Source organism: Rousettus aegyptiacus, unplaced genomic scaffold (genome assembly GCF_014176215.1).
Source record: "Rousettus aegyptiacus isolate mRouAeg1 unplaced genomic scaffold, mRouAeg1.p scaffold_m13_p_8, whole genome shotgun sequence".
NCBI classification, from domain to species: domain Eukaryota; kingdom Metazoa; phylum Chordata; class Mammalia; order Chiroptera; family Pteropodidae; genus Rousettus; species Rousettus aegyptiacus.
The window spans coordinates 35,170,426-35,183,661 of record NW_023416311.1 but is presented as its reverse complement, the minus strand read 5'-3'; the positions used below and the strand labels follow the sequence as shown (position 1 = coordinate 35,183,661).

General features: G+C 40.7%; 1 protein-coding gene across 1 annotated transcript in view; it reads left to right on the top strand.

Moving 5' to 3' along the window:
* Positions 1-13,236, top strand: part of PRDM6 (PR/SET domain 6) — a 97,132-nt gene that overhangs the window by 76,021 nt on the left and 7,875 nt on the right. The window contains exons 6-7 of the mRNA XM_016145290.2: positions 2,458-2,800; positions 10,976-11,152. Of these exons, the coding sequence (XP_016000776.2) occupies positions 2,458-2,800; positions 10,976-11,152 (520 nt within the window). The remainder of the gene's footprint in view (positions 1-2,457; positions 2,801-10,975; positions 11,153-13,236) is intronic.

Genomic DNA, 13,236 nt, shown 5'->3' with positions numbered 1-13,236 from the left:
TACATAAAATTTATACGTATATGTGAAATATGTGTTCATGCATGTGACATGTATCTACATACACACACACAAAACACTGTACTAGCTGTAAAATGCCCTTTTTATTTTTGAAACACAGCTGGTGAGCAGAGATAATGTAGGAGTATGGTCAGAAAAAAATGCCCCGGGAGTCAGAAAGCGAAAGCTTCCAACTCACTTGTGTCCTTAACTGAATGTGTGACCCTGGGCAAGTTACTGGACCTTCCTGGGCTCGAGCTGTTTTTATTTGTAATAAGAGAGATTGGGATTAGATCACTGATTCTCAACCATGATTGTGCATTAGAAGCACTTGGGTCATATGCCCAGACTCTACCAAGTGATTCTGACTTAATTTTTAAACACTCTCCCCTGTGAGTCTCAGGGGACGTTGGAGTCAAGCACCACCAGCAGGAAAACTCTAGGCTCTCCGGGGCTGCGAGTTTCTTGCTTTATTTTTCCCTTCCCAGTGCAGGATGGGTCTTGATGACAGAGCCGTGTAGACTGAGTTATTCTTTTTGCTGGATTTGTCTAACACATGTGATTATACAGAACGCCGAGAGCTGAGGAGTCCTTGGTGGCAGCACCAGCCCCTCCAAGCCCCCACACGTGGCCTCTGCCTATCCCCTCAAGCACGGCGCCCCCTGCAGTTCTAGTCCTCTCCTGTTCTCTCTTTATGGTTGAGCATGCTTGAATTTTTGTGCTATGTAGGAATCCCGGTGGTGCTGGGAGCAGGAAAGGAGAACACTCAGTTCATGGGTTTCCTTCCATGTGGCCTTGAACCAGCGGCCAAGAGCCACAGTTTACTTCCTATTGCTAATTTATTTTATTTTTTTTTTTTTTGCCAGTAAACCTTTTCAGATTTTTTGGTCTGTAATTTCCTTCTCTTGAGCACCTTTAACCTTAAATCTCTTTGACCCATGAAATAACCAATAAATGCATTTACTGACACAGTAGTTACTTAAAAAGAAAAAAAGAATAGTTTTGAAGCATACTAAGTTCTAATCACCTCTGAACTTGTAGGTCGACCAGTGAATACATGATATATATTATTAACACAATAACAACTTAAAAACAAGAAAAAAAAAATTCAAGTATTTAGGTTTTTTTCCTCAAAGGTTCTTCCCCACCCTCCCTACCACCATTCCAGTGTAGGTCCACCTCCCTCCATTCCAGTCTCTTCTTCCATAATAAGAATCGGTATTGTCGATGGCAGGCCCTGTGATGAGTACTTTCATTATCTCATTTAAACCTCATAAAAGGGGGTTTAAAGATGAGGAAACCAGGGCTCATAGAGCTCAACATATACGAGTGATAACCATGGCACATACTAAATGTTATCTATGCCTTATCTTGCTCAGTCCTTCGGTAACCAGTTTACATTTTACCAAGGACTAAATGTGGATTTCGATATTTCGTACTTTTCCACAGTCACAAGGCCACGCTGCTGTTAAATAGCAGAGGTAAAACCCAGGCCATCTCGACCTCTAAGCCATGCCGCTGTGACCCTTAGGATTCTTACTGCCACTGTCCTCATTTTACAGATGGGGAAACTAAGTCAGAGAGAGACTGAATAACTTGCCTAAGATCCCCAAGCTAAAAAAAAGGCTGAGTCAGGATCTGAGCCTAGGTCTTTTTGATTCCAAAGCCTGAGGTGCAAGCACCATGCTCTGTTGTCTCCCATTCTTACTTTATCTAGTGCATCCTGTCTGTAAATAATGCCTCACTCAAGACTCCGCCGAACACTAATTTTTTTCCATGCTATTTCTGCTCAGAAACAGTCTGTGTCTATTTCTTAGGCCCGAAGTCTTTTGTTTATTTATTTCTTTGGACTTTAAAGGCCCTCTGAGGTCTTACTCCCTGCCCTCCACTGCTTTATCCCCACAGTGTCGAGAACCCACGTCCTGCTTGGTCAAACCATCCCCCTCACCATCCCACCAGCGTGCTGGACTTCTGTCTCCAGGCATCTTTCATATTTTCCTGTCTACGTCTTCAGCTGGTTTTTCTTGAATACCTGTCTTGTGCTGGCACGGTCTGGCAGAAGGCCTGAAATGTGTCCCTTCTCTGGGCAGCCCCTGCTGTTCTCTTCCCCCTTCTTGCTGTCCTTCCATCTGAACTTCCTCCAAGCCTAAGGTGTGACGTGGAGACTTATTATGGAGTCTTTATGTCTCAGGTCCTAAGCAAACTCTGTGAAGGCAAAGACCATGTACAAACAATCCCGAGCATACTGTAGTCGCTTAATAAATAGGCACTGAGTTACTAATTTGTGATAACAGTGCTTTCCCCCTCAAATCGAATTGTCTGCTATTATTGTAATTCTGAGTCCAGAAAAACAAAAATTTTAAACGTTGATTTATAGGAAATATTTTTTTTTTAGTGTATGTTATTGTGCTTATTTTAAGGGCTAATAAAACTGATCTTCTAAAACCGTTGTTCTCCCAGTAAATGTCCCCTCAACGGTAATGGAAGCCATGTGCAGACAGGACGCCCTGCAGCCCTTCAGCAAGAGCAGCAAGCTCTCCCCCGCCTCGCAGCCACGCTCCATCGTCTTCCCGCAGACTCCGTGCAGCAGGAGCTTCTCCCTCCTGGACAAATCTGGGCCCATTGAATCAGGATTTAACCAAATCAACGTGAAAAACCAGCGAGTCCTCGCGAGCCCGACTTCCACAAGCCAGCTGCACTCGGAGTTCAGTGACTGGCACCTTTGGAAATGTGGGCAGTGCTTTAAGACTTTCACACAGCGGATCCTGTTACAGATGCACGTGTGCACGCAGAACCCCGACAGGTAACCCCGATTCTCCCCGCTCGAGGTGTGTTTGCTTAGTGAGACCCACTGCTTGCCTTCCCGCCAGGTCCTGGGCGCCTCCTCCAGCTGCCCCTTGGGGAAAAACCCCCACCATGAGAGGTGTCTGAGTTCTGGAAGGTCAGAGGGTCATATTAGGCCACCCTAGACTTTGTTGTTCAGAAGAGCTACACAAATAGTGGCCGTAGAGAAGAATCTGCTCTTGCTTTCTAACCAGTTCTGTCCAACTTTAAAGGGGAACAGAATAGAAGGAACAGCCATGAATATCATAGAAGGAAAAATGAGGTCAAGATAATTAGAATCCTCTCTATCTTCCAAAGATAATATAGCTGGCTGCTCTGCTGCTGTCACAGTCGTTTCAGGGTTCACCTCCAGTGTGCCGTGTATGAACTTAATTAAGTACTAAGAGGTAATGAATTGGAATTTTTTGCTTAGTACTATTTTTCTTTAGAGCATGCAAACCCATAAATCCTGCAAAGCTGTCAAAAGGAAATACCTACTCTGCTAGTGATGTGGAGGAAAACAGATGCCACTTATTCAATAAACTAATATCCACACAGAAGAAAAATGTTGACTAGATACCTCAGAGTCAAAGTTGGTTTGAAAGTTTGTCAATAAGGAATTTTATGGCCATGAACTGAGGATGAAATTTAGCTGAACAAGTGAATTAAAATTTCAGGTACTCTGACGAGTGGCATAGTAGATATAATGGAACTATTATTTATGAATCAAAACCGGTTTATTTGACAGTCTCGATAGCTGGGAGCGCAAAAGACAAAAATCAATTTAATTCAATAAGAAAGGAGGGTGTTTTATCTCTCCTTCATGCCCTATGAAAATTTGATTAAACCCAAAATATCTAAGAATAGCATTGAAAATGCTCTTTGACTATAAAAGCAGAAAACAATGTTTGGAAGTAGGATGGGAGACTTGGACATAGGACTCTAGAATTATTTTCTTAATTTGGCCACTGATTAACCTGATGAACCTTAAGCCACTCAGCACTCCTTGCTTTATGGCGCGTGTACCCAGCACCCCCCTCCCAGCTCAGGAGGGTATGGCTGTGCCAGGAAACCCAAGCAGGGAGGATGGGGCTGTGGTGGAGAGGGGGTCTTTTCTAAACTAGTAATCCATTTTAGGGTCCATATGCACATTTAGATGTGTATATGTTTTTATTTGCTGCCATTCTAGAAACCACTCGCTTAGCCTTAAGCGTTGCGATATTAATTAATGTTGAAACGTTTGCTTTAGGGCCATTGAGGGCCATTGTCTTTATAATCCTTTGCTTTCAGTAGGAGAGACCTCTAGTAAAAATTAGTTCTATAGGCTTTAGAGCTGACACAAAGGTTTTGAAAATGTCTTCTTCACTCAGAAAGGATTTTTTGGGGGAAGTTTGCATTTCTTGCAAGTATACATGTTAGCATCAAGATATAGCTATTTAAAGTTTGCAGAGAGTTTCAGCAGTTTTTTTTTTAACTATATAAAAGATGGACTAAAATCTTGTTATAAACTTGCTTTTTAAATTGAGTTCAGCTGGATGAATCTGTTATTTGCAGTTTCACTGCTGTCATAGTAACTGAACACGCAAGGTGAGATAAAATGATAGCTACAAGTTTCTGGATTTCAAAGCTTAGCTTTGAGCATGATATGATTCCATGCTGAATGTCACATAAAGCAATGAAAATATGTCATAGTAAATAGGAAGATACTCAAACAGACTGTTTGGACTGACCCCAGTCACACTTAGAAAACCATGTGTGTATTATGGTTTAAGTCTTGATGTCAAATGATAGTGTCATGATTTGTAATACATCTTTGCAAACTATCAGAGAGGTATGTGATAAATTAGAAAACTTAACATGTACAAAATACGTTTCTGTGAGATTATTAGGTCATGCTGATACCAAGCTAATATAGAGTTCTTGGCACAAAATTCAAGTGTCATGAGACTTTCGTCCTATATTAGACCCTCGTGGGCTTACCTAACTCAGATCCCCAGGTGTGGTCTGGCCAGGCCTTCCCTTCCCAGGTGAGTTGAAGTAATGGGTGCTTGATATCCAGATAGTTAGGCAGAGTGGAATCCATTTACCCAAGCAGTGAGTTCCTATTTCTCCCTTTCCTTTAATTTTGTTGGTAAAGACTTGAGAGGTGGTCATCATCATTCATAATTTAAAATTAAGACTTAAAAAAATTAGTCCCTTTAGAGGCAAAGTAATAAAATATATGTTCCTTTGAAATGATGAGAAGATGCTTGAATTACTGAATCAAATACATGCTGATTGGAGATAAAGGGAGAATAGAAGAGATACCCAGTTACTTTAGTCCACTGTTTCATTCTAGGTGCAGAATTTGATTTAAGCATATAGGACTGTAATAGTTCTTTTCTGTCCAGAACCCAGAATGCTCTCTTTGTACCAGCAAGTTTGGAAGTAAAAGATACTTTTTATAATTTTTAATCATATAGATACTAAATAGGAGAAAAATACCCCAGACTAAAATGGAGCATCAAGTTTGTGCATGATGGCTGTGAAATTTGGAGCCTCTTTTTTTATCCATGTAGAGAATTACAACTGCTGAATATACATATTTTCTTTAGTGAGTGACCACAAATTGAATGACTTTTCGTCCTTGGCAGTTTGTGCCCATTCAGACACATATAGTGAAAAAAGTTTAGAACTTACCTGGCAGAAACCATTTTCCTTCAAACTTGAAAAATTCAAATGCTTTTATTTTGATACAAAAATCTTGCTAGAACCAGGGACAAGAAAGGGAGACACAGAAGACAAAATCAGAAAGTAAATAGGTTAGAGTTTCAAACAGGTCCAAATTTGAAACAGGCCCCTGAATCTTAGGTCCAAAAGATTTTTCACTCAACGAACTGGATATGTGGCCATGAAAAACTCAAGACATTTAAACCTTCATCAAAGAGACTTTATGTTTCTGTATTTGTGAGCTTTTCACATGAGGGACCATCGAAAAGTCTATGCGTTAATATAAAGGCAAGAGACCCAAAGATACCCAGGGTTGCCAGCATCACCATTTAAAAACAAACAAACAAACAAAAAAAACAAAAAACAAACAAACAAACAAAAAAAACTACTGTGTTATTTACATTGAACACAGAAAAAAGATTCCATTTGACCTGGTAAGGTAGGAATTAACACAAAAGGTAAAAATGTATCCATGAAGGTCCAGGAGCCACAGAATTATTATTTCTTGATTTCATTTTTTGAATGTTAATCAAACAAACCCCCAAATCTCTTCTTCCTTTTTCCCAGTCGACTGACTTTTTTAGTTTCCTGAGTGAATTCAAAGAGAAGAAGCTGTTGGAATCTAGATCAATCAAGGTTTTATTTAGGGACTTCATAACCTTTTGGAGTTTTGCATAAGCGTATGACCTAGGCCAGGGCAGCTTGACTCACTTTTGCTTGAACCAGGAGTTAGAAATCCCTTTTCTCTTCTGTTTTTCTGCTGCAGAAACTCTCAACAGTCCCATTGGGGGGGCTCCAGAAAGGGGTAAGCAAAGCCTTCAATCACAGTGGATTATTTTCTGATGAATATGTTCTCTTTTTATTTTCTGCAGAAAGTGTCTTTATAATGCTTATCTTCATTTTGCATCCTTTTCCTTTCTTTTCTCTTTTTTGGTTGTTTGTGCCACTTTGGGGAAGTTTGCCTTTAGCCTCCCGGGTGCACCGTCAGCTGCTCACATTTGTGTTTTGAGTATCATTGTTTGTAATTGAATGTGGTAGTACCAGAGGGGAAGATGACTCTGGAAGGTACTGCTTGGTGGGAGGAGCCTGAAGATAATCCATCACCATAACAGTTTCTTTGGAATGTGTCAGTGTTCTTGTGTCTCACTGTACCCCATCCCCCCAAGTGTGAAGGTTATCTTCTCTCTAGTGGTCCATGTTTTTCAGGTCCTTTGGCGCTGCACTTTTGCTGCTTTCCTGGAATCTTTTTTCTTCTTACATAGAACTAAGTTCTTTCCTCACTCCACACAGCCAACAGTGACCTAAGTAGCTCTCCCTTTGAAGTCTTGGGGGATTTGCACTTGGGTTGACTAACGTGGGGCAAGGAGAGAATACGGTCCCGAACGAACAACTTTTGTCCTGGAGGCTTTCATGCCATGAAAGAAAAATCAAAGAAGGTTTAATAATATTTTAAACCAAAGCACAGTTAATTTTGTTAAATGTTTCATTCTTTCCCTATGTGTACACCAAACCAATTACAGACTCAAAGTAAATGAATTGCACATTTTATTGGAGTAATCTCAGACAGAGGAGCTGCCAGTTACAGAGAATGCCAGGAGATGTGCAAAATTGTCTCGCTGCTTTCTTTCTGCTTAAACATTTACCAGCATTGATATGTGCTAACTAAATTGACCCAGGCTTTGTCTGCTTTTTAGTTATTTCATTAGTATGAAGCACCGTCTAGTTTTTTGTGAAGCTTGATATTTCTGTGGAAACTAGTCATACTAGGGTGTTAAAATTAAAATTGACCAAAATTAAGTCAAATAATGCTTTAGTTTCCAGTTTCCCTAGCCACATTTCAAGTGTATTAACAGCCTCACGTGGCAGGTGGCACCCACATCGGACAGCGTAGATATAGAACATTCCATCGTTGGACACACTGCTAGATGTCTTAAGTAGTAAAGCCATAAGCTTCTTCTGGTTGTGAGATATTATGTCTTTGTAAGAATGTTCGTTGTGTTTGTTTTGAAAATAATAAAGTGCTGTCTGTGTGTGATGGCTTGGGAAGAATCAAGGTGCTTTAGTAAAGAGATTCCCATTTAAGTTTTCAATGATAGGAGGTTATGGAAAGAGTAAAGCTGACCGCAGCACTTGATGATGTCAGTCCTCCCTGCTTCTTCTGGTATGATGCACCAAAGGGGTTAAACTTGATTATATCCAAAAGTTTAATAAATTAAGTCCTACCTTTGTCTAGACATTTGAAAAGTTGATGGGAATGTTAGTCATCAGAATAAAAAGCTGAGTAATGCCAGTTAATTCTGTGTCTCCGACACCCCTCAGCAGTAAATTAGGAGGTGAGGTGTCAGAGTGTGCTCATAGAAGCATGCATAGAGAGTCTTAACCCCTGTGTCCAGTTGTCCCAAAAGAAGTTGTGATGTTTGAGGTTTCTAAGCCCTGCTCTTGGGCTTGAAGATTTCATTGTCTCGAATGTATTCCTAGGTCCTTAGGTGAAATCCTGGGACATAATCAATATTAAAATTACTTTTTGATCATTTCCCTTTATTCATTTTTTAGGAAATACTGACAATCCAGGAAAAGAAGAATCTTGTCTACTTGCAGTATAACATCTATGCTTCCTCAGGGCTAGTTTTTATAAATTTTTAGGCTGAGAGATAATGTGTTATTATAGTGGCAGGTAGAATACACATTTTAGTTCTAAATTCTGCATGAAATAAGCTTCTGCAAAGGAGAATGTGACCTTATGGCCTAAAATCTCATTCTCCAAAGTACCTAAGAATGAAGGGCCATCACTTTGTTTTCTGCGATCAACTAAAATGAGGTTTGTTTTTACATATTGATATTAGATTTTCTTGTTGCTCTGATTCCCAAATGTGTACAAAAGAAATTTAAATGGTCCATACACACACACACACACACACACACACACACACACCCCATAGAAATTTCTACGTACAGGGAACTGGCTAGTACACATGATAGAAGGTGGTAGAAGTTATATTGTGTATGCTCTCTCTCGTGAGGCTGTGCTTGGATGTATCCTCAGGCAGCACACATTTATTGATCATCTGAAAGCAGCAACAGAGCATGACAGGATGCAGGAGAGCACCTATTTCAGTCCAGAGAGGTGAGAAAAGAGAGTCAGGGAAATTGAGAGACTTGTCCGAGTCCCCCAGCTAAATGGGACTTGTCAGAGGCTGAAGTAGGACTCGCCTCTCCTATCTTCCCTGTTCTGGACCCTTCCATTCAGTCAAGCTAAATTTGCAAAATTTTTAACAGCTGTGCCATAGGTCACTGGATACCTAGCAAACACCTCTCAAGCCAGTGCTGGGCAAGCGTGATGTGTTAGAATCCTATTTGCCTTTCATTGGTCTTACCTTGGTGTAAGAATTCAACCTACGCCTCTCTGTGGTCATTTCTGCCCTTCTGTGTGTAAATCTTCATGACTATTAACATAAAAAGGATGGATTGACTTCTGACTATAGGAAATAAATCATCCCAACTTTTGACATCAGAGTTAGAAAAAAAGAGAAAAGATTAATTGGTTTTATTTAGTGGCTTATTGTTTATTGTGATAGCTATTAAAAATAGATAACCAGAGGCTAATAAATGTTAATGGTCCCTTCACTATTATAAAAATCAATTGTCAGTGGATATAGCATATATTAATATATTATTTTGTTTGTACCCTTCAATAACATTTAGGAGAATGATAACTCCTGAGAATGATTTCTTGAGGATCTCTGTAAGGTTAACGGTTACTACAAAGAACAAATTCAGCAGGAGGACATTTTCATCTACATATAATTTTAATGGCTTTCAAAACATTATTTAATAATTATAATAAAATGCATGTGCAATTTGTCAAGATTGATAAACTCCTTATCAAGGACTCTTATATATTTCTTTGAAACCTGTTTGAGAGCAGTTAAATAGATTTCTAAATGTAAGTAATTAAAATTGTATAGTATTGAGTTATTGACCAATCCTGGACTATTAATCAAGCTAAAAAATTCTACGATCAGTGCTCAGTGTGCTGAAGCCTGGTAAAATAATAGTATTTGTGTTCAGTGAGGCAAGTAGCCACAATTAAGCAGCTCACTTGACAAATGAGAGGGTACACTTTATTTCGTACTTAATTGAATTGTTGTACATGCTCGGTCACCATTGTCTCCTAGCCCCTCATTTTGGTTTCTTATGCATTTGTTAAAGGTAGAGCAATTAAGTTCGCTTTTACCATTGGCTTTCTAAATGCAACCAGAAACGTCTGGCCACAAACCAGGGAGTGCTGTTAATATCCCTCATGACAGATTCTTAATTTTTCCAACAAAAATTTAGATAAACAAATTAGATCCCTGTCAAAGAATGATGTGAAATAGCTTCAAACAGGAAAAACTCCCCAGGTTTTACCTCACCCAGTAGATTCTGCTTAAGTAAGCAGAACTTTTGTAGAGAAGATAGAATTTTAATCTATTTTTTGAAAACCGAAAATCGATTTATTCCTCATGAGCTGGAAAGAATGTTCTCTGATAATCTTGCTAATTATCAGATATTTGTCACAACTTCCTTCCATTCGTTTTTGCATCACAGTCATCCTTCTGCAAGCACAGTGACATCCTGTCATTTTTGTGGTACTGTAAATCATTGCCTGCTACCAGATTAAACGGGGGAGCAGAAGTTCAAGAAAAAGGCCTAATGGATAAATATTATTCAGGGGTGGGGGAGACTAAGCAGAATTCAGGATTTATTTTACAAAGAAATAAATCTAGGTGCACACCTGTATTTATTTGTCTGTGTAATATCAGATGACTCCAAGTTGAGGTTGTGCTGTAGACAGATCCCAAGACAGTTTAGTATTTATTAACACACACCTACAGCCTGCCGACTTTCCTGCACGTTTACATGGCACTTAGAGTGAGGTCTAAATGCCTAGAGTGGCCTTGGCATCAAGAGCTTATTTCCTGTGAGGACAGTTTATCTTCAGTTTTTCAAACTGGTGGAGATAATAAGGACCACGTTCCCTCCCTCACGGGATTGTTGTAGATTAGACTAGATAATTGATTTTAAAGCACTTTTAAAAGTTCCAGGTGCCATGAAATTATGAGAGGAAATTACGTATTTTCTCTTGTACCATTCTGCTTAATCAAGTCTGTACTCTCCATGCTCCCCACAAATACACTAATATTTGTAGGGGGTGGGGTTAGAACCAAAAAAGTTGGGGTTCCTGAAATGGCAAGAGCGATACCAGAAAAAAATAATCATTTGGGAATTAATGTGTCAGCAGCTCTGTGAATTTTGTTTCTGTGGCAACAAGTGATGGGAACCCAGTGGCCGAAGTTCCATGCAGAACAAAAATGTCACCAAAAAGTTTTGGCCTGTGCCCCGTGATGCTGACTTCCGCTGGCTAACATAGAAAATAATGACCAGAGAGCTTCTTTATTTGTTTCAGACCTTACCAATGTGGTCACTGCTCCCAGTCCTTTTCCCAGCCTTCAGAACTGAGGAACCACGTGGTCACTCACTCCAGTGACCGGCCTTTCAAGTGCGGCTACTGTGGTCGCGCCTTTGCTGGGGCCACCACCCTCAACAACCACATCCGAACCCACACTGGAGAAAAGCCCTTCAAGTAAGTAGTGGCCGACCTTTCACCCCTGCTTTCTCTTAGCCTTCTCGGAGAGCCAGAAGATGAGGTAGCACGGTGCCGCCCAGCTCAGCCAGCTGGTGGAGAAGGCTCTGTGGAAGGTCAGTGTCCAGGCTGCAAAAAGACCTACTTTGTATAGTGGCTGATGTACGGAAAATGAAATCAGGGAACCTGTACATTAATCCTGGCTTGAGCCGTGCCATCTTGGACATGAAACAGCCTTTCTGGGTCTGTTTTCTCATCAGTAAAATAAGGAAGTGGGAGTAAGTCATTTTAAGATTCTTTCTAGTTCCCAACGATCTATGCTTTTAGAATTGGAGCTAGGAGCTTAGTTTCAGAGTACCATCTAATGGCCATCAGCAAACCCATGACCAGCAAGGTGGCCACAATTTAGGACATCTTTTGGGGAACTTGAACTCTTTAGGATTCCAGTGAATGATCTTCTCCTCTTTCCTGTGTCTTAAAAAGGTTTGAATCTCTGATAGCAGCCAACTTGTGACTTCTCAGTGTGCCTTTTGGATCTCAGGATTACCATGTTGGTGAAAAAAGAAAAACAAAACCAAACACAGGGCACATTTGAGATTTTGAAGATTTAAGAAATGTGGAAAGAGGTAGAATTGAATTCCAAGGGCTTTGGCCAGGTAAGGGCATCTGAGCAAGAGAGTACGTTCCTGGATATGGCACAGTCATCAGAACAGTGGACATCTGCATCATGCAAGACGGTCTGAGCATTCACTCGCTTATTCACTTATGGACGTGTTCGTTCATTCAGCAAATATTTATTGAGCACCTTCTTTTGAACTAGGCACCCTGAAGACACAAGAGATACAAAGGTGGGTGAGACTCAGTTCTCCAGCCTTTGAAGACCTCATAGTTTATGTGAACAGCAAACAAATATGACCATATGTGGTGAAAGGTGCAAAAGTGAAAAACAGTAAGACATGTATGTACGATGTTTCACTGTAGCACAGAGGTGCTATCTGGGAGAGAGGATGTCTAAGATGTGATTTGAAGGCTTAGTAGTTTTTCTAGACATACAAAGGAAATAGGCATTTCTGGTAGCCCCGACAGCATACAGAAGGCTTGGAAGTGTGAACCAGTGTGTGTGACTGGTCGATCATCTCGGCTGTGTAATCGACTCTTTTTTGTTCAACCCTCTTACATCAAACAAGAAAGGAAATGATTCAGGCAGTAGGAGGCAAACCCCCTTGCTCAGTCTCAGCTGAGGAGTCTTCCTAGAGCCTCATTAACCATGCATTTCCCTCGGGATCTGCAGGTGTGGCTGTTGCTGTGGTGCTCAGCCTGAGGCCAGGCTCAGCTCGAGGTGGCAGAGTCCTGCTGGTCTGGGTCCTGCACACCTCTGCCTCCAAATCTGTCAGCGGAGGGCAGAGCTCATAAAATACTGTTATCTTCACTCATGTCCTGATGATTTAGTTGCCTTTATTCATTATTCTTATCTATATGGTTTATATTTATAATATTAATAATAAAAAGCTTTAATTTTCATCTTTGTATGTAGGTACAGATTGTTCACTGCATATAGGCATCTGGCTAACGGGACTAGAGAGGGTCTAAAATGGAGCCTGCACTAATGTGAGGAAAACGGTGATCTCTGGGGCTGTGATAGCCCAAAGGGGTCACTTTTTTCTTTTCTTTCTTTTTAAGGTTTTTAGGTGAGGCAATCCTTAGTTGACCTCACAGATTGCATTGACTTTGTCAATTGACAATCCCTTATTTTTTATATTTTATGCCTACAGCACCTGGTTTTCCTAGGTGGTCTCCCATCCAAGTACTAGCCAGGCCTGACCCTGCTTAGCTTTACCAGATCAGATAGGATCAGGCCTATTCAGGTAGCATGGCCATAGACTGCACCTTTTTCTAATCTAACCTAAGGGCCAGGTGGATTAGCACAGTCCTAGAGTTCCTTAGTGCAGGTGTTTGTGTCCTGCACGGTGGACTTTGTCATCACCCTTAGGCCTGACCTTCAGTGGGCTAATGGGGTCACAGATTCTGGCTTTCCCACTGCTCTGGATGTGGAAGATGACAATGGCATGTTTCCCATGCTTTTG